The sequence below is a fragment of the Salmo salar genome, chromosome 09 (assembly GCF_965601325.2).
Source record: "Salmo salar chromosome 09, fSalSal1, whole genome shotgun sequence".
Taxonomy (NCBI): Eukaryota; Metazoa; Chordata; class Actinopteri; order Salmoniformes; family Salmonidae; genus Salmo; species Salmo salar.
The window spans coordinates 7,526,005-7,547,854 of record NC_138299.1 but is presented as its reverse complement, the minus strand read 5'-3'; the positions used below and the strand labels follow the sequence as shown (position 1 = coordinate 7,547,854).

The window sequence follows — 21,850 nt, the reverse complement described above, 5'->3', positions numbered from 1 at the left end:
GACAAACCATATAGAAACTGATAATTGTGCATGACTTCAGTATTAATTACTAAAACTGTTGTTACACAAAGGTTTTTATTCTAAGAGAAACTTAGACTACAATTAGGGTGTGGAAATGTTAGGAATATTTTGCTCTTACTGTAGTGCTGAGGCCTACTCCCGACCATTCATGTTGTACAGCGCAGGAGTGGCGCAGCAGTCTGCATCGCAGTGCAAGCTGTGTTGCTACAGATGTTGGTTTAATACCAGTGCTGGCCTTGACTGGGATGCCTGTAGGTTTTTGGTTTCTCTCCCTCTAAAAACAGAAATAAATAATTCTAAATGACAAACTGGCTGTCACGTTCGTTGGAATGATCGGACCAAAGCGCAGCGTGAGTAGCGTTCCACATAATTTATTAGAAAGTGAAACGCACTGGAGGTCTGGAGCGTAGAGCTGGCACAACGCGTCCTGGACAGATGACCACCTTCGCAAGGCAAGTGCAGGGAGCTGGCACAGGACAGTCTGCAGTCTAGGAACCAAAAACCTAGACTGCATCGCAGTGCAAGCTGTGTTGCTACAGATGTTGGTTTAATACCAGTGCTGGCCTTGACTGGGATGACTGTAGGTTTTTGGTTTCTCTCCCTCTAAAAACAGAAATAAATAATTCTAAATGACAAACTGGCTGTCACGTTCGTTGGAATGATCGGACCAAAGCGCAGATGACCACCTTCGCATGGCAAGTGCAGGGAGCTGGCACAGGACAGTCTGCAGTCTAGAAACCAAAAACCTAGACTGCATCGCAGTGCAAGCTGTGTTGCTACAGATGTTGGTTTAATACCAGTGCTGGCCTTGACTGGGATGACTGTAGGTTTTTGGTTTCTCTCCCTCTAAAACAGAAATAAATAATTCAAAATGACAAACTGGCTGTCACGTTCGTTGGAATGATCGGACCAAAGCGCAGCGTGAGTAGCGTTCCACATAATTTATTAGAAAGTGAAACGCACTGGAGGTCTGGAGCGTAGAGCTGGCACAACGCGTCCTGGACAGATGACCACCTTCGCATGGCGTGCGGGGCGGCACAGGATGCACTGGGCTGTGAAGGCGCACTGGGGACACAGTGCGTAGAGCCGGAGCAGGATATCCTGGACCGAGGAGGTGCACTGGAGACCAGGCGCGCTGAGCTGGCACCACCCGTCCTGGACAGATGCCCACTTTCGCACGGCAAGTGCGAGGAGCTGGCACAGAACGCACCGGCTGTGGATGCGCACTGGAGACACCGTGCGTATCACCGCAAAACATGGTGCCTGACCAGTCACACGCTCCCTATGGTGACTATGGGGAGTTGGCACAGGACGTAGTGGGCTGTGAAGGTGTACTGGAGACCTGGTGCATATAGCCGGCATCAATTGTACCGGAACTTTAACACACTTCTCAGAAAGAGTACGAGGAGCTGACTCAGGTGGCCTCGGACGGCTAACACGCTCCTCAGGGCAAATGCCGTGCATACTACGCCAAACCAACAGCTCTCTCTCATCACTCTCCTCAACTTTCGCCGCCCATTCCTCGCTCAGTCTGTCCCAATATTCCTCCTCGGTCTCTGACTCACTCCTCGTCTCCGCCAACCACTCCATGTGCCCCCCCAAAAAAAACGTTTTCGGGCTGTCTCTCTGGCTTCCGTCGTGATTGATCCTCCTTTGCTCCTTGCGTCTGCTGTGACTCCTGACAAGGAAGGATCTCCTGCCCTTCCATTATTTCCTCCCAGGTCCAACTTATCTTCTCCCTGATCTCCTCCAAAGACCAGGATGCCATTTCCTCCCGGACACGCTGCTTGGTCCTGGTTTGATGGGATATTCTGTCACGTTCGTTGGAATGATCGGACCAAAGTGCAGCTGTGAGTAGCGTTCCACATAATTTATTAGAAAGTGAAACTTAGCAGAATACAAAACAAATAAACGAACCGTGACGACAATGCAGTGCTAACAGGCAACTAAATATAAACAATATTCCATATCCCACAGTTGGAAAAACATGCTACTTAAGTATGATCCCCAATTAGAGACCAAGATTACCAGCTGCCTCTAATTGGGAATCATACACAGTCACCAACATAGAAAAACAAACCTAGAACCCCACATAGAAATAATAAACTAGACTAACCCCCCAGTCACGCCCTGACCTACTCTACTATAGAAAATAAAAGCTTTCTATGGTCAGGACGTGACACTGGCTTTATTTACAAATTAGTAACAATGTCTCACCGTATGTTCAAGAATGGCCTTTTTCTTATTTGAAAACAAAATCATCTCCAAAATATATATATATTTTTAAACAAAGTGATTATTATTATTATTATTAATTTAGAATTAAATAAAAGTCCCTTGGATATTCTCACAGATATATTATTAACCCTGTTACTAGCAGGACAATATATATTGGTCATATTGGTCACGGCTCCCGAGTGGCGCACAATGGGATTTCCTTGTAGTTCTCCAGCTGTATCCACTGAAATAGCGGTGAGCGCGCGAGGTTCAAGGCACGAGGGCAGGGGGCACGGGATGGGCTGCAGAGCCGAGCACCATTTGGAAGGGAGGAGTAGCACTGCTACTCGGGGCAATGCACTAATAATGGTGCTGACTGGGGAAACGTTCCCGCTGCTCTTAGTGCTAGTCTGCACGTTCAAACTAAAACAATGTAACTAATAATGGCGTGAAAAATGCTCCTTAGATATGAATTCGGAGGGCAGATATTATTAAATATTTAATTTGATTTACAGTAGTGATGGACAGCTGGTGGCATTTTGAAAACAGGTTTTCAAACACTGGTAGCCCGATTAGCAGCATAATCAAAGTGAGGACAATTGGCGATCTGCTGTGTACTTATGGTCTGCTGTGTACTGCTGTGTACTTAAGCTGAAAGTCAAATAAAATCAAAGTTTATTTGTCACGTGCGCCGAATACAACAGATGTAGACCTTACAGTGAAATGCTTACCTACAGGGTCTAACCAATAGTGCGAAAAAGGTGTTATGTGAACAATAGGTAAGTAAAGAAATAAAACAACAGTAAAAAGACAGGCTATATACAGTAGCGAAGCTATAAAAGTAGCGAGGCTACATACAGACACCGATTAGTCAGGCCTGATTGAGATAGGATGTACATGTAGATATGGTTAAAGTGACTATGCATATATGATGAAGAGAGAGTAGCAGTAGCGTAAAATAGGGGTTGGCGGGTGGTGGGACACAATGCAGATAGCCCGGTTAGCCAATGTGCGGGAGCACTGGTTGGTCGGCCCAATTGAGGTAGTATGTACATGAATGTATAGTTGAAGTGACTATGCATATATGATAAACAGAGTAGCAGCAGCGTAAAAAGAGGGTTTGGGGGGGGGGGGCACACAATGCAAATAGTCCAGCTAGCCATTTGATTACCTGTTCAGGAGTCTTATGGCTTGGGGGTAAAAACTGATGAGAAGCCTTTTTGTCCTAGACTTGGCACTCCGGTACCGCTTGCAATGCGGTAGTAGAGAGAACAGTCTATGACTGGGCTGGCTGGGGTCTTTGACCATTTTTAGGGCCTTCCTCTGACACCGCCTGGTGTAGAGGTCCTGGATGGCAGGCAGCTTAGCCCCGGTGATGTACTGGGCCGTACGCACTACCCTCTGTAGTGCCTTGCGCCCCAAACTCCACCATTAACACAGTTACCATTCAAAAACGAGCTGTTTGTCTAAAAAATGACATTGCGACCAAACAGAACAGACATAGTGGACATAGTTTTCATCAAGCCAGCTTCTTTCTATGGTGCTACCCAGGGTAGGACTGCAACCACCAGAGGATCAGAGCGGAGAGGATCACCAAAACTAAAGGTATTTTGGTTTCAGTGCATTTTATAAAAAAAATGTATATAGCCTATCAATGTGTAGGCATACTGTGTAATAAAATTGATAATTAAATAAGGGTTAAATAAAAAATATATTTTTTAAATGATTGTGTACTAAAAACGTGAATGTGTTTTTGCAGAGCATACAACCATGACGACAACCAGCTGTGGTGATCAGTGGAAAAAGGTCTGGACAACGGGCCGCACCGAAAAAAACGCATGGTTGTCAAGAAAGCGGTTAGTTTTGCTAGATTCTTAAAATGTGTACGCAACATTTGTGTGTTGGAGTCACTTTTAATTCTTGATTGATCTACCGTTTCTATCGTAGGTCACTGTAATCGATGGGGGCTCTTGGCGGTACCATTCCGCTCATCTGATGAAGGTGCACATGGATCAGATTCAAACTTTGAAGACCGAGATCGAGTCATTGAAGGCAGACCAGAAAGAGAAACATTATCTGAAGGCAAAGATATGGGTGACAGCTGATGCATTGGTCCAGAGCCGGGTGGCATTGGGGGAGAGTCAGGCGGAGAATGAAGAGGGCGAGGAACGAGATGGAGTCACAATCCATGCCAGGCACACCTGTGAGCTCTGGAACTCCACCTTCGACAGGCAAAGTCAACGTACCTGGCGGGTTCGTCAGGTTGTCGATTCACCCTGACATTTCCATTTCTCTTCTGACAACAGAACTTGACCAAGGCAAATGTAGCTTACCAGTGAACCTCCGGGTGTTCATCATTAATACTGTGTCACAAAAGTTTCTGTCCATGACTGATGCAACCCGAAAAAGCATTAAAGACAGAGTTAAGGAGTACTTGAGGTCACCGAGAAAGTCTGGATATGGACTGCTCTCCCTTATGTAAGGAATTAGGCACTTCCCATGTTTACAACAATATGTACTGTAGGCTATGTTTACTTGTCAGACTGCACAGTAGCCTAATAAACATGTATATCCAAATGTAAAAGCATATACTGTACAGTACTGTATTTCTTTATCAGCATCTTTATGCTTTCGTAAAATAAAATAATGATTAAAATACTCTTTCACAATGCATGTGTTTATTTAGTTATGGATCCATAACGAATTACTTTGGGAATAAATATCACTGAATTACAGAAACATAAGTTGTTTATTGAAACAAATTGTTGCTTACTGGAAAATGCTCTTTCAAACATACACAGTCACGTTGTACAGAGTCATTATGGCTATTAGCAGGTACAGTTGGCTGGAGTCATTAAAACTCGTTTTTCAACCACTCCACAAATTTCTTGTGAACAAACTATAGTTTTGGCAAGTCGGTTAGGACATCTACTTTGTACATGACACAAGTCATATTTCCAAAAATTGTTTACAGACAGATTATTTCACTGTATCACATTTCCAGTGGGTCAGAAGTTTACATACACTAAGTTGACTGTGCCTTTAAACAACTTGTAAAAGTCCAGAAAATGATGTCATGGCTTTAGAAGCTTCTAATAGGCTAATTGACGTCAATTGGAGGTGTACCTGTGGATGTATTTCAAGGCCTACCCTCAAACTCAGTGCCTCTTTGCTTGACATCATGGGAAAATCAAAAGAAATCAGCCAAGACCTCAGAAAAAAATTGTAGACCTCCACAAGTCTGGTTCATCCTTGGGAGCAGCCACTATTGAAGGCCATCAAATGCTTCTCAAAGATGCCTTCTGGTGGTCAAACTAGCACTAACTAGCATCAATGGTACCAGTGGTTGGCCATGCAAGCTGTGTTGCAGTACGCTGCAACTTTTAAAGGACGAACCACTGTATGTGTTATATCATAGTTTTGATGTCTTCACTATTATTCTACAATGGAGAAATAAAATTAAGAAAAACCCAGGAATGAGTAGGTGTTTCCAAACTTTGACTGGTACTGTGTATATATATATATATATATATATATGGGTTAGATGACAGTGCAATTTCCTTTTTTCTCCATTTCCCTTTTCCCTTTTTTGTGAACAAATATGTAATGCACTTTCCAAACTGTGAAAGGCAGCAATGAGTAACAAAGTGTCTCGTCTTCCGGGAAATCCACACAAAGAGGTAGAAGATTCAAGTTTGAGCATGTCCATTGACAGTTCTTTGTAAATGCTGATATAAGAACATGTGAAAATAAAGAGTTGTAAATAATATTGTAATGCCCTTAACCCAACATTGAGCAACCTATTCATAATGGTTAAAAGTACTATATGAGGTGTTATTGCCTAACACTGACAAAGCATAACAGCGTTAGCACCAAGCGCAGTGTTAATTTAACACTGCAACGTGTGGACCCATATACACATTGGCCCAGAGTTAAATTTAAAACTATCAGTGTTGATTCAATACTGGAGATTCTGCTGTGTAGAAACCCCAATGAGCTAGAGATGAGAAGTGGACATGAAACACGTCTGACAATTCAGGACCCAGGTGGATCCCATTGCCTCAGGAATAGCCCTGTTGAATGGTTCTGTTGCGTTCAAAATTACTCATTGTAGATCCTCCGACTCTCAACAACTTCTGAATGGAAAGGAAATGATGGGTTAAGGTACAGAATCTGATAAAACAAACAATGGAGGGCCCTGTGCAAAACAGGTAGGGTGCCAGTAGGTGTCATTTGCCATAAACCAAGCCTTATTCTTGTATAAAATGGAGCCATTACATGTACAGTACAGACCATTAAGCTAATATCACTTAAGTAGCTGATAAACAGATTTATGGCTGACTTCAGGACACGGAATGAACTAAAACTATTTGTTTATAACAGCTATTTCTATTTTTGTACAATTTATCCTGGCATGATCTCCGAAGAGATAAACATGGTCCATTTGTGGGAGTACACCTCAAATACAACTCACATTGCCATGGAATGATTTTTCACTCCGTATCGTCAATAGTTATATTCATTGCTTAACCTTTTGTTCCATTTTACAACTCCCTCCCTGACTAGCACCATCATGCTAGTCAGGGAGGGAGCCAATATTAAAATAATAATATACCTAAGTGTTTCAAACTGATTTACAGTATATCACCTCAACATGGACAGAGAAAATCAGTTATTCGATACTAAGCCCTTGAGATCAACCCATCAGATGTGGCATACATGATAAAGCATGATATGTCTCGACACGGGAGGACTGGGTGGGTCTCCAGTGGGTCACACTACACATTTCCCAGAGTGCCACTTCTCCAAACCCAAAGTTAAAGAAAGCTATGGAAATTACAGAGTTGCCTTAGAAGGAAAAAATAGATATGTTTTGATCATCCTTAAGGCTATTTATTAACGTACTTACTGTGCTCAGCTATAGCATTAGTTTTGTCAGGGATAGTAGAAATTAAAGAAGGTTCAATCCTAGGTTTTCTTGAATCTTACCATTAACGCTACCAAGACTTGCAAATTAAGATTTGCCTTGTCTTTCAGTGATCACTAAGAGACAGAACAAGTCATCATAAGAGACATGATGCAGTAATTGGTGGCTAAATGTCTAAAAATGAGAAGGATGCACACCATCGTATATTCATTCTTCACATAGGTTCCACATGGGTTTTATTTTTTGATTAAAAAAAATATATATATATTTAACCTTTATTTAACTACCTGCTGTTACCAAATTGGAAACTACAGTAATTGTCCCTTTCCCTGTAACAGTTCAAATATGTGATTGGAATTGTTTTGGAACTGGAACAATTAATAGATTTGGAACAGTGGAGGCTGCTGAGAGGAGGACGGAGTGAATGGAATGGCATCAAACACATAGAAACCATGTGTTTGAAACCATTCCACTTATTCTGCCCCAGCCATTACCACGAGCCAGTCCTCCGCAATTAAGGTGCCACCAACCTCCTGTGATTTGGAAATATATTGGAACAAATTCTGCAGAAGAAAAGCACAATGACTGAGAACTGCATTTGAACCTCAGATCTCTGACAGCTCATAGAGAATATGATTCTATACAACTAATCTAATATATGGATTGTAAAGATATTAGCCGAAATTAGCCTACAACAATAAAGGTGCATGCACACACTAAAACTAAACAGTTGCATTTTCAGATCCCGAGTGCCTTTACGTTTAGAAAAGCACAAGAAGTAAATGTTATTGTTTTTCCTCCTTCCTTTGTCTGTGGTGTGGATATGTATAATGGGAGACCAATGTCTGGTTCCTAACCATACTTTGCTCTATAACTGTTGATTTTTGCATCCATCCTGTTCCCTCATGTGTGAAATGACCGTCTGGTCTGGGCCATTTAAAGATCCAGGGCCCCACTCCAGGGGAGCTGTCGCCTGCCCAGACACACACACGTGTAACATAGCACCAGATTGCATATACAGGCCATTAACAACAGGAGGAAAAGTCATTGTACTCCAGTTAACTCCAATATTGAAGCAGTATCTGTCCTTAGATATATACTTTTTTGTATCATAGTGAGACCCATACTCCAGGATACTTTGTTGCTTATGTAGAAGTTGTTTTAAAAAACTGTTGGGGGACATCAAAGATGAAAAAAAACATTTGTTGGGTTGCACAAGCATTCAAAACAACATTAGCATTATTCCAGGAGGTGTCTCTGAAAGGAGGGGAGTGGACATGGTCCCAGAGTGACCCCTTGCAGGGTACACCCAGTGGTCATCAGACACAGCCTAACACAGCCAGTCAGTGAGCTTAACTAGAATCAGTGTTAAACAGAACCCACCCAGGAGGGAGACTTGCCTAAGACCTAAAACACACATAGAGCTCATCCAGGCCAGGTTTGAAACTTGACCATGTCGAAACACACTTAGGCCTAATAAAAAGTGCAAGAGTAAAATGCCCTCTGTCCAGGTGAAAACACTGGTGTTAACTGAAGTGTGGTAAAAACTCTTGCCAGATGTATGTCAGACTTCTGCTCCTGGGCACTTTTCCAAAAAACTATGAGCATAAAGAAATACTTGCACTTATGATTAGCCTAAATTACTTAATTGTGACAGAAATAGATACATGTCTCCTTCCTTCTAGCTGAGTTTTAAAATGAGGTATACTTGATGTCAAAGCAAACTCAGTGGTTGCAGAATTACACCGTATTTAGTGTTCTATACACAATGAGTTTTTATTTTTGAACAATTCATTTGCAACATAAATGAGTATTTCCTTAATTTAGAGCAATTAACACTTTTATTTTCAGCCATGTCCAAGATTTGATAGCTGTGCTGACTTGTTTGTTGAAATTATACACAGTAACTGCAGTAGAAACTGTCACATCTATTTCCATCTTCATATGTAAATGTACACAGTGGAAATTGAGGGTGGAGACCAAGAGCAGGACAGGATGGCCAAATGGTTAAATTCCATTCAGGATGGCCAAATTCTACCCTTTGTGGTTTCCATATCCAAAATATCAGTCTGATCATTGAATACAGTATGTCCCACAGTGTCCTCAATGTGTATTTACATTATAACTATTGCTGTCTATGGTTTTAAAGGAAATGGTTTAGACATACCACAGTGAACATGTGCATTGCGTGCTGTATCATGGGCAATGTGTCACGTCCTGACCAGTAAAAAGGGTCATTTGTCATTGTAGTTGGTCAGGGCGTGGCAGGGGGTGTTGTTTTTGTGTGTTTTGGGGTTTGTTTGTTTCCAGGGGATATGTTCTAGTTGTCATTTTCTATGTTAGTTTTTCTTTGTGTGGCCGAGTATGGTTTCCAATCAGAGGCAGGTGTCGTTAGTTGTCTCTGATAGGCAGCCTGTTTTTTCCTGTGGGTTGTGGGTGGTTGTTTTTCTGTATAGCCTGTATGCCTTACGGGACTGTTGACTTTCGGTTTGTTATTTTTGTTTAAGTGTTCACTTTATTACGTTAATAAAAGAAGATGGGCACTCAACACGCTGCGCTTTGGTCCCCTTTCATCGACGCATGTGACACAATGGTGTTTTTCCTTAAACAGGTTATTGTATAATTCTGTTATTTAGACAACTTATTTACATTATTCTAATTGAGGAATGTGTCTGGTGAATGGTCCTTAAATTGGAGTACTACACTGAGTCCACAGACACTGTTAGTACGCAATAAATATTATACACTGAGTATATAAAACATTAAGAACACCTGCTCTTTCCTTGACATAGACTGACCAGGTGAATCCAGGTGAAAGCTATTATCCCTTATTGACGTCACTTGTTAAATCCACTTTAATCAGTGTAGAGCAGGTATTCCCAAACTGGGGTTGGTACGCGCAATGTCGTTGCGGGAACGCCAAATAAAAATGTGATTCATATTTAAAATGTTATATTTTTACATTTATCTTCACATTTTCAAACACTACATTTATATTTTCCAACGAGATATACATTTGGGTGAGTTTTTTTCTCGCCTGAGTAGCCTCGTTTCACTGCCAAAAATATAATTAAACCATCTACTTACTGTTCAAGGAAATAACAACACAATGTTAAATACAGGTAGCCTAGTCAAATAATTAGCATCCAATCACATCAACTGTTACTCTCTCGCGGGAAACCTTCACTCTTGCGCAGACATTTAGAAACGAAACATGACAATTTGAAAAATAAGACACGGGAGTTTTTTGAGCAAGAATAAAGACGACTTTCGAGTAGTAAGACATGTATAAAAGCAACAGATACCATGAATAAGAAGGGGCTAGAAGCATCTTATATGGTGAGCTACCGAGTGGCTAGGACAGGCAAGCCCCATACTATTGTGGAGGACTTAATTCTTCCTGCTGCCACAGATTTGGCTGGGACAATGCTGGTGGAATAGGCCCAAAAAACTATACACACAATTACTTAATCAAACAACACTGTTTCACGACGCATCAGTGAAATGGCAGGAGCTGTTTTGAAACAATTACTGCTTCGCATACAAGCCAGTGAATTCTATGCGTTACAGCTGGATGAGTCAACAGACATGGTGGGCCTGGCACAGTTCCTGGTATATGTCCGTTACGTTTATGGGGGGTCAATTAAGGAAGACATCCTCTTCTGCAAACCACTGGAAACCGGGACAACATGAGAGAATATTTTTAAAGTACTGGACAGCTTTGTGACATCAAATGGACTTTGGAGGTCAAGATGTGTTGCTATCTGTACTGATGGCGCAAAAGCCATGACAGGGAGACATAGTGGAGTGGTAACGCGTGTGCAAGCAGTTGCTCCCGAAGCCACTTCTGTACACTGCAGCACCCACCGAGAGGCTCTTGCTGCCAAGGGAATGCCTGACAGCTTGAAAGACATTTTGGACACTACAGTGAAAATGATTAACTTTGTTAAAGCAAGGCTCCTGAACTCTTGTCTATTATCTGCATCATGAAATTATATGGGCAGTGTTTTTTTACAACATACCGAAGTGCACTGGTTATCAAGGGGCAAAGTATTGACATGTTTTTTTTTAAATTGAGAGTTGAGCTTAAGGTTTTCTTCGCTGACTATAATTTTCATTTGTCTGACCACTTGCATGATGACAAGGCTATGATTAAGAAGTTGGAGCTCTTTCCGTCATTGTATGATTTTTTGTGTGCAAATGAACTCAAGCTTATGGACAATGTCAAATGTGATATAGCGAAGCACCTGAATGAGCTGGGTGTGCAATTACACAAGTACTTTCCAAAAACGGACGACACAAACAACTGGATTCGTTATCCCTTCCATGCCCTGCCTCCGGTCCACTTACCGATATCTGAACAAGAGAGCCTCATCATAATTGCAAAAAATGTGATTTAATCAGAAGCCACTGCCAGATTTCTGGATTGGGCTGAACTCGGAGTATCCTGCCTTGGCAAATCGTGCTGTGAAGACACCGATGCCCTTTGCAACCACGCACCTATGTGAGAGTGGAGTCTCGGCCCGTGCTAGCATGAAAACGAAATACAGGCAAAGACTGTGTGTGGAAAATTATTAAAGACTGAGACTCTCTCCAATACAACCCAACGTTGCAGAGTTATGTGCATCCTTTCAAGCACACCCTTCTCATTAACCTGTGGTGAGTTATTCACCATTTTTGATGAACAAATAAGGTTTTATATGTAAGATGGCTAAATAAAGAAAGAAAATTATTGATTATTATTATATTATTATTTGTGCCCTGGTCCTTCAAGAGCTCTTTGTCACTTCCCACGAGCCGGGTTGTGACAAAAACTCACACTCATTCTTATGTTTAATAAATGTATCGTATAGTGTTTGTGTGGCAGGCTTACAATGATGGCAAAAAACAACATTTGAGAGTGCGTTGACCCTGGTGCTAGAGGGGGTATGCAGCTGGAGGTTGAATGTTTGAAGTGGTACGGGAATAGAAACATTTTGGGAACCACTGGTGTAGAGGAAGGAGAGGGGACAGGTTAAAGAAGGACTTTTAAGGCTTGAGACAATTCAGACATGAATTGTGTTTGTGTGCCATTTAGAGGGTGAATGGGAAAGACAAAAGATTGAAGTGCCTTTGAACGGGGTATGGTAGTAGATGCCTGGCGCACCGGTTTGAGTGTGTCAAGAACTGCAACGCTGCTCGGTTTTTCATGTGCAACAGTTTCCTGTGTGTATCAAGAATTGTCCACCACCCAAAGGACATCCAGCCAATTGATACAACTGTGGGAAGCATTGGAGTAAACATGGGCCAGCACCCCTGTGGAACACTTTCGACACCTAGTAGAGTCCATGCCCTAACGAATTGAGGCTGTTCTGAGGGCAGAAGGGAATGCAACTCAATATTAGGAGGTGTTCCTAATGTTTAGTGTAACTCAGTGTATATTGCGAATTCACCATAAAACTTTAAACGGCCTACTACTCAAACTCAGAAGCTAGGATATGCATATAATTAATACTTGTGGATAGAAAACACCCTAAAGTCTCTAAAACTGTTTGAATGGTGTCTGTGAGTATAACAGAACTCATATGGCAGTCAAAACCCCGAGACCGATCGTAACAGGAAGTGGAATTCTGAATTGCGGACTCAACTTCATCAGTTTGCCTGTAAATCACACAGTGAGCAATGGTTCATTGAGCACTTCCTATTGCTTCCACTAGATGAGCCTTCTACTGTGAAAACTGAATGAATGAGACGCAGTGGAACGTGGTCACACGGAGAGGGCCATCACCATTATGACGCCGGCGCCCCTGGCTACCCTCCCCTTTCGAAACGTTTTGAAACACAATGCAATCGTCCCCCTTGAATCTTATTGGAGCTCTGGTTGAAAAAGGCCATAAAGATTTATGTTATACAACGTTTGACATGTTTGAACGAACCTAAATAAATAAAAAATGCATTTTTTTGAAAGTGGAGTCCTGCGCACGACGGACTTTTGGTGCAGCCTTCAGAACGCGCTAACAAGAACAAGCTATTGAAACATAAAGGATTAACTTTTTCGAACGAAAATACATTTGTTGTGGATCTGGGATCCCTAGAAGTGCTTTCTGATGAAGATAATCAAAGGTAAGGGATTATTGACAATAGTATACAAGACTAGATTTGATATGCGATTGTTCCAAGATGGCGCTGACCTGTAATGGTAGCCTATTTTCTGAGTATCGCATCCCCTTTTATCGCAAAGTGTGATTACCCAGTAAAGTTATTTTTAAATCTGGCATTACAGGTGCTTTCAAGAGATATTCATCTATAAATCTTAGAATGACAATATTACATTTTAAATATGTTTTCGAATAGTAATTTAGTAAATTGTAGCGCTGTTTCACCGGATGCATTTGACGGAAAATAGTTAGTCAACGTTACGCGCCGATGTAAAATGCTGTTTTTATATATAAATATGAACTTTATCGAACAAAAGAATGCATGTATTGTGTAACATGATGTCCTAGGGGTGTCATCTGATTAAGATTGTCAAAGGTTAGTGCTGCATTTAGCTGTTTTTTGGTTATTTGGGATGCATGTGGTTGGTCGGAAAATGGCTATGTGGCTACTTTTACGATATACTCCTCTAACATAATCTAATGTTTTGCTTTTGCTGTAAAGCCTTTTTGAAATCAGACAACGTGGTTCGATTCAGGAGAGGTGTATCTATAAAACGATATAACATAGTCCTATATTTGAAAAAATATATATATTACATTTCATTATGCTAATGGCGATAGGATTTTTCGCTGGATGTCGAGCCCGACCAGGGGTTAAACTAATGATTGGGTAAGAAGCAGACACAGTGCCTAGTGGAAGTCGTCACACCCCTTGCACAGCTGTCAAATGTTGCTGCCTTAAAGGGATAGTTCATCCTAATTGCAAAATGGCATATTAGTTTTCTTTCCCTGTAAGCAGTCTATAGACAAGGTATGACAGCAATCCATGCTTTGGTTTTGTTTCCCTGGCCACTGTTTCAAATGCTAACTTTTTAACAGTTTTGGCACAAATTCAATGCAAATAATTGGATTTGGGGCGGCAGGTAACCTAGTGGTCAGAGTGTGGGGCCAGTAACCGAAAGGTTGCTGGATCGAATCCCCGAGGTGACAAGGTAAAAATCTGTCGTTCTGCCCCTGAACAAGAAAGTTAACCCACTGTTCCCAGGTAGGCCGTCATTGTAAATAAGAATGTATTCTTAACTGACTTGCCTAGTTAAATAAAGGTTCAATAAAAAAAACAATGGTACCTATAATCATTATCATTTTTGCGCATTATGTCCAAATCATCCTAAAGTATCTAAAAATGGATTGTTTTAACTGAATGAAGTTACTTATAGAGGATTTTGACGTGAAATGGGAAAATGTTAATATAGGTACCATTGACTTGCATTGGATTTGTGGAAGCTACTCTGTGTAGCTTCCACAGTTAGTGTGAATCAGCTCACCCCTAAGACTACACACAAACTCTGGCTCTGTGAGATCCTTCTGGCAGGTATTGCACACCAGACCCTTATCCAATTTCAGCATTCTTTTTGAGGCTTGGGCCTGAGGGGACAAGAGATGAATATTAATGCAATGCATAACATGTATTAATAAAATGGAGTCTACTTCCACATTATGAATACCTGAAGATTCCCATTATAAATAAAGCAAGTGCATCCCTGAGAAAATATTGAAGCATGTGCTCACCCAAGTGTACTTGTGTCTAAGGAGTTCTACCTGGGCCAGGCCCCTCTCTACCCCTGCCATTCGTCTTTGATGGAAAGTCCCTCTAAGAGACCCCAACAGGAACTGGGAGACCAGCTGAACAGACCAGGAATCCGGCAGAACCTGAAGGACTATTTCCAGTTCAAAAGCAGCAGCATTGGCATTCAACAGGTCCACAGCTGCACTTGCTAGCTCATTGGAGCCCAGGTAGATCTGGAGCAGGGTGAGGAAAAGTGTGTGTTCCAGTTCCCTTTCCTGCCATCCAGCAGCCCTCCTGCAGTAGGCCCCTGCAACCTGGAGGTCTCTCTCTTTGTGGACCAAGGTCTGTAGGGCCTGATTGTGGTCACCATCTCTCCCGAGCAGGATGGCCTTCTCTATGTGCAGGACTGTCGGCTGGATGGCCTCTGTAATATCAGTCATACTTATATTATTATAAAACAATAATCACATATACTATTCAATCTAACCTGGGAATCAGGTTTCTAGAGAGAAGAAAAAACAAATATTGTTACTGTGGATGAATGAATATGAAGTTTATTAAGCTACATCAATCCTAATGAATATGGAGTTTAATAAGCTACACAATTCTTAGAGCACAACATGAGTAATAATTCTATTTATCCTGTTAAGTAGTTTTGATTAAATAGTTACGTAAGGATTTCCTACATACATTAAGCATGATACATTTCCATATGACTCACATACCATGTACTGTCATGGTGTCATAGAGGGAAGACTGCCACAGCAACTGTTGCAGTTTATCTCTGGTCATTCCTCCATCTGAATCCGTACCCTTTCCATTCTGTAAGGCTCTGAGTATCTGGGTGACATATGCGGTGACCAAAAGGGTATGATGCTTCTCCTCCTGAGAAATGATAAAAAGAGGGGGGATACAAATATGTGCCTTTAATTAATTTCAAACAACAGTTTATTATGGGTAAAAGTGGTGTGGTGCTATTGATATACTGGTGGTACCAACCTCACTTTTCAAATCATGGACCAAAAATTCCAGGAACAACATCAAAGCTAGAGAGTACTTCTTTAAAAAAGTGAGGACATCGTCCTGTGCAAATGTGTCTTGGTCTTCTGGATCTCTTTTTGTGAAAATCTGTATTCCAACCTTAAAAGTTACAGTAAAGAAATGTCACTAAAATAGGTCAACATGAGGTATAGTTCCGATCAAATAATGATGTTATTTATTATAATTATAATATTTTTATACTTTTTTATCATATAACTCTGCCCTCTACAGTTGAGCTATATGGATACTCAGATACCTCCTGGTTTCTTTGGAGAGCCCAGTCTGCAAACGTCCAAACGACGTCTTTCTGTTTTAGTCGACTGAGAGTTCTCACAATGTGCTCATACACATTTGAACATGAGCTGTCTTCATATTGCCCATCAGTAATTTTCACCCAAGTCTGCAACATTGTGAGAACCAGGCCAAATAACATTTGTGATGACAGTACTTTTACACATCTTATTTTCAGTATGGTCTGAAATCCTAATTTAAGCAGAAACTACATTATATCATTGTTCACTGTCTTATAACACAAATATGGTACAAAGTAAGATACAAAGAATATGCTATTGATTAGACTGGTTAAAATAAATGCAAATCATCTATTTATTGAATGCTAAACTCAGAGATTACCTGGATTGCTTTGATATGGTGACCATGACTCTGGTAGAGTAATCCAAGTGTGAAAAATCTGAGATGACAGTATAATGAAATTATAGCAGTATTATGTTAAATGAAGCATTGCAAGATTCAAATATGTTGTTCTCAGTTTATACTGAACAGCCACCCATTCTCACCTCTTGTGCAGCTCAAGGAGAGGCACACATTTGTCGATTGAGCAGGAATTGGGAGAGGACACAAGTGCGTCCAGGTCTTCTCTGTCACCTTGCTCTGTGTATATTCTCAGTTGTGCAGTATCGATATCCTCACTGCACTCAACTCCCTGCTTCGTCCCTCGAACCACCCTTAGGAAATCGCCCAGGAAGTCTAGATACTGTTGAAATGTGGTCCTGTCCTCTTGCCGTAGTGCCAAGAGCTCCTTTGCGTTGTTCACTTTGACCAGCTGGGAATGAAAGGTCTCACAGAGTGGTTCCATCTCTGGATACAAGCTGATGATTTCTCTAGGGTCCAACTCACCTTTGCTGTCGAAAACAGGAATGAATAATTGAAACATTTCAACAGACAGCAGAACTAATAATGCAAACTGTTATAACAAAGCAATAAATAATGCTATTGACATTATCTACTTTCACTATGATTGAAGGTAGTTTCTTTAAATTAGGGGTCCATACTGAAAATAAGATGTGGAAAAGGACTGTCCTCACATAAAAAGTTCTTTGGCCTCTGAAAAAGACTCCTGGTAGAATTTAATGAATCCATCCATGCAAGTGATGATCTTATGCAGCTCCTGTCAAATCAAATACATTTGTAAAATCAAATATCTTCTAAGATCTGGTACATATTAAAAATAAGCATATTTTAAATCAATTTATTTTTCTCAAGTCACTGGGGCTGAAGTTAATGTGTTTGCAGCTAAATCTTAAGAGCAACACGTTAATGTATATCTAAATTTAGTACCCACAAACCCAGATTTCAATGCTTTCGAGACAGAGAAAGTATAATGAAAAAGTAATGAACAGAAGGCATATTCATTCAAGAAACCTCAATTCAACCCTTGACCTATAACTTGAGAATCTACCACGATTCCAATAAATCTCTGATACCATCTGTTGCCTTGGTGCATGCTGCATTTCATCATACACCTCCATGTGCAGCTCAATAACTGATGAACATGATTACCCTGATGAAATATTAAATTCATATTCCATGTTATGAGGGTTTTAATATATTTAATGCTGTCTACACATCAGTTATAAAGCTCTAATATAGAATACGGTTCTGATGCAATTTTGAACTTGTAGTCCTGGGGATTAGACTATTGTAGTATGTGAATAGTTGGATTAGTTTTTGTCTTCATTTTCTAGGATGGAAGAGTCAAGGAAGATGAGAGATTAATCATCTGTTCAACTGTTTATAATCTGTGTTTTACCTTGTAAGAACCCTTGTGTACAAGAGCTTGCATTGTCTGGGTTCGACTTGCCTGCCTGTCCTGAGTCCTTTCATTTTCAAAGTCATAACCATGTTTGATTAATTACGTGAGAGTTGTAGTTCTTATTCTTGGTGTTCAGTTAGGCAATTTGATTCAGAGTCAAAAGGAGATCTTGTTTATTGTCAGTGATTACCTTGTAAGAAACCTGTGGAAGATGAGCTTGAACTCCACCAAGCAGTCCCAATGCCTCCTCCACTCTCTCATACCTTACCAGGGTTTGGATCTGCTCCTCAAATGGTACATGGGACAAACCGATGATCTCTCTCTCCATAAAAATGTACACACCCTCTAAAGAGAGGATAACATTGACATGTTCTGACAGAAACCCAAAACAGAGTATTCGAACCAGAGTGGGGCCAGGGTGTAGGGGTAACACACCACAATATGCAGAATGACCACAATTAAACATTGTCATCAGCACTGACTGAATGAATGAAATGAATAAAAATGTAAATGTGTTATTGGTTGGCAGCTTGATTGATTTGTTGGTCCAATACACTGTAAACCCTTTCTTGTAAATTACCGTAGAAAAAGGTACAGTATGTTACCGTACTGTATTTTTGCAGTATTCAATACCGTTACTGTGATCTTTTTTTACTGTTGTTTTTATGGTAACTTACAGGCAACTGGCTGCCTGTAAGTTACAGTAAAACAACAGTATAATGCATTACAGTGATCGTATTATGGTAATTGTAATTAATGAACAAATGGGTTAATTCATTAATTTAATTAATTGTGGAGAAATGGGGTTTGTATTTTACAGTATTTTACCGTAATTACATTGAATTGCTGCAAGCAGGTTGGCTGCTAGGTAATGTGTTTACATATTACAGAATATCAATGAATGCCAGTTTGGAAGCCTTTGTTAAGGCTTCCAGAAGTGCAAGTGATATAAGACCACATTTTCGTATTTTGTATCACTTGCAATTCCAGAGGCCTTAACAAAGGCTTCCAAATAGTGACAGGGCTAAACAGACCAAAGGACATGTCAAATACACAACTATTAAAGGTTTAAGACTTGCGGAAACTCCAATATGTCGCTTATATACATTTAATTGATAGGACGCTACTAGCACATTTCAGTTAAATTGGTACAGCACTCTTGGTACATCACAAGGCACACAAGGCATGCCTCAAAATATGTTAATGAGCCAGAAACAACAATACCATGCACCCACTAGTGGTCAAAAGGTTTTGGCGCTCCAAAATACTGTATCGTACTTTTTTCTGTGGGGTGGAAGTTACAAGCCATTGGAAATACAGCAAAAAATAACATATTTCTTACATTAAAGAATGTACTTTGATTTTGTCAACCATGTGCTCTTTGAGCGCCGTTATATTTAGAAAATTCACAAATACAGTAAGTGAACTGCTACTGTATTTTACATAGCAAATGTTATGGTAAAGTCCAAAATACATAAAATATTACGAGAATGTCCAAAATACGTCAAATATTTCCCAACCGTTGAATATTTTCACGCAATGCAATGTAATTTACGTAATCTACTGTATGCAGTTTATACAATGATTTAGAGTTATAATAACAGGATGGTTTTACAGTGTACCTGTTGTTGAGAGTAGGCCCCTGGCCCTAAGCAGAGGCACAGTCTGTTTAAGATGCTGATCCACCATACTGTAGATATAGAGAGCCTGAGGCTGCAGGGCCAGGATGTAGGGGTAACACACCACCGCTGCCAACAGCTCCTCAGACCACTGCACTGGTGGCCGCTGGCATATGCCATTCTTCATGACAAACATGCCTGTGGCAAACAAATAATAGTACATCTATAGAACAAATATCCTATAGATACGTAAACTGTACCAACCAACACGTTATTTTAAATAACACATATTAGTCACTCATTTTGTAGATTATAATGATATCTTACAGTAAATGTGTAAAAACAGGAAATCTATACTTTTCCCAGCAGTGGAGTTGTATCCTTCTGTGTTCACTGCCGTCATGAATGGCGATATAAACATTACCAATTATTTATTATAAGCTACTAGTGTGGTGTTGTTTATATTATGTACAGGCACAGTGCTTGACTATAAAATCAGACAAAGTAGCTGTCTATAAGGTGTCTGATGTGTTTGTCCACAGGCATTCTTTTGAAGGGTACAGAGCATGTGCTGCGTGTGAGTGTAATTGTTTTCATGACAGTAGCTCTTACCCAAGGAGCCGGGCCCATTTAAAAGGAATTCCCCTTTTCCTGCGGTGCTCACAATGATATTCTGCCTGCTCAGGTTGTGAGGGAAGAGATCAACGGTGCTTCCACTCTTGTGATCGTGGAGGAAATACCTGTCACTGGTTGCCACACAGAAAGTGTTATCATCCACAGCTAAGGCCACAGGGTCCTGGGGTAGAGACACCTCTTTTACACAATCCCATCTCTCCACCCCCACAACATGGATGCGGACCACTCTGCTTCTGCTAGAGGCTGTCACCAGCTCCACAAACACAGACTGCGATGAGGTTGACAGTGCCGATTCACACACCTCAAAGAAAGACACGTGTTGGATCCGCTTCAGGAAAGGAAGGGGTTCTAGGGAGAACATGTTGAGGGCGCTAACGGAACGATCCCACAGAACCAGAAGGTGATTGAGAACTGGTATCACCCTTAATTGGGTGACTGGGCTGCTTGAGCCTAGCAGTTTCACCCTCCCCTCCCGAGGACTTTGACTGGAGTCCTTCGAGTCACTGGTGCTGGGTAGGATAAGGTGTTGGACCAATGAGTCTTTGGTTCCAATGTATATATTTCTGTCGTAACACTCCAGGCTATGGATGCTGAATTTGTATTTTTCTTTAGGGTTGGGAAGTTTTTCATAGACTTGCACTTGAGTAAAGGCTTTCAAACTCATTGCTACTGTATTTGTTGATGTATGCTGCTGTTCTCGATATTAGATTAGAATACTCTAGATAAAAAAATAAAGCAAATAATGTTTCATCAATGATCTACAACTGAACCCAAAAAAGTTTAAAATGGAAATGTATTTCACCAATGTTGTCACAATGTTATAATTCAAATCTATCATCAAATGAAAAAGTATATTCACAAGGTTTAGATACATATCTATTCATATTTATTCTAATAAATTGTCCTTACCTCGATCTTGTGTTGTTAGAAATCCCTTCTCATCTGAAGTGTAGTTTGACCTCATCATGTGACTCCCATCCTGAGAGGAAGTCTGTGTCAGCATTTTACACCACTTATTCTCAGCCTAGGAGTACAATTGCACAATGCCACCACAAGTTAAACCATAAAACCGTTTTTACAAGGATGAAAACAATCTGTGTTGAGGAATTATATTTTGACGTGCCACAAAACTTAAAATGAATTGTAGTGTTTGGTTTGTGGTCAGTGGACAATGTCAGGAAACAGTAGGTGAACATTCAGTATAAACTGGGGTATGTTTAGTAAGGTGCAACATTCATAATGTTATAGAAATGCAACAGGCCTTTCTGTAATATGGGAAAGCAAGTGCTCTTCCAAGATGTCATGTTTACAGTATATGCTGTGCCTATTTTACAGCAAGTTTAGTGCATTGTGTCTGTGACCTGACATAATTGGTTACATCCTCTGGATGGCATCATTGCTACAAGTTTCTTACCAGAAACAGCCCTCAAAATCTTCAGTACAAGAGACAAAAGACATGATCCCATACAACGTTTTATTAATTAAAGCAAAGCAGTGTCATTCATTTAACACAACAGATACATTCCATTTTAGGCATTCATAAAAGAGGGTCACATTTTTTAGTTGAACAAAAAATGGTCACCTTATTTGAACTACTACAAAACAACTATTATATTGATGTGAATAATGATG

At 40.6% G+C, this 21,850-nt stretch overlaps 1 protein-coding gene across 2 annotated transcripts; it reads right to left on the bottom strand.

Moving 5' to 3' along the window:
• Positions 1-4,968: 4,968 nt before the first annotated feature.
• On the bottom strand, positions 4,969-21,193 carry si:ch211-266g18.9 (transforming growth factor-beta receptor-associated protein 1). Of its 2 annotated transcripts, XM_014209979.3 has the most exons (13): positions 21,128-21,193; positions 20,195-20,936; positions 19,586-19,780; positions 18,154-18,308; positions 17,236-17,318; positions 16,708-17,052; positions 16,544-16,601; positions 16,167-16,310; positions 15,869-16,009; positions 15,595-15,754; positions 14,872-15,293; positions 14,628-14,727; positions 4,969-6,374 (listed from the first exon to the last, which is right to left on the bottom strand). In XM_014209979.3, the coding sequence occupies exons 2-13, from the start codon at positions 20,880-20,882 to the stop codon at positions 6,340-6,342; spliced, it is 2,526 nt and encodes an 841-aa protein (XP_014065454.3). In that variant the 5' UTR covers positions 20,883-20,936; positions 21,128-21,193; the 3' UTR covers positions 4,969-6,339. The 2 variants fall into 2 exon arrangements, with proteins under 2 accessions (XP_014065454.3, XP_014065453.3); XM_014209978.3 differs by having other exon boundaries at positions 4,969-14,727.
• Between the last annotated feature and the right edge of the window lie 657 nt (positions 21,194-21,850).

Coding starts and splice junctions, on each gene's coding strand:
- si:ch211-266g18.9 (XM_014209978.3), bottom strand. CDS start 20,882: ATGAGTTTGAAAGCCTTTACTCAAGTGCAAGTCTATGAAAAACTTCCC. Junction 18,309..19,585: donor GGGCCTACTCTCAACAACAG/GTACACTGTAAA, acceptor TCCTCTCTTTAG/AGGGTGTGTACATTTTTATG. Junction 15,755..15,868: donor TCCATGATTTGAAAAGTGAG/GTTGGTACCACC, acceptor ATCATTTCTCAG/GAGGAGAAGCATCATACCCT.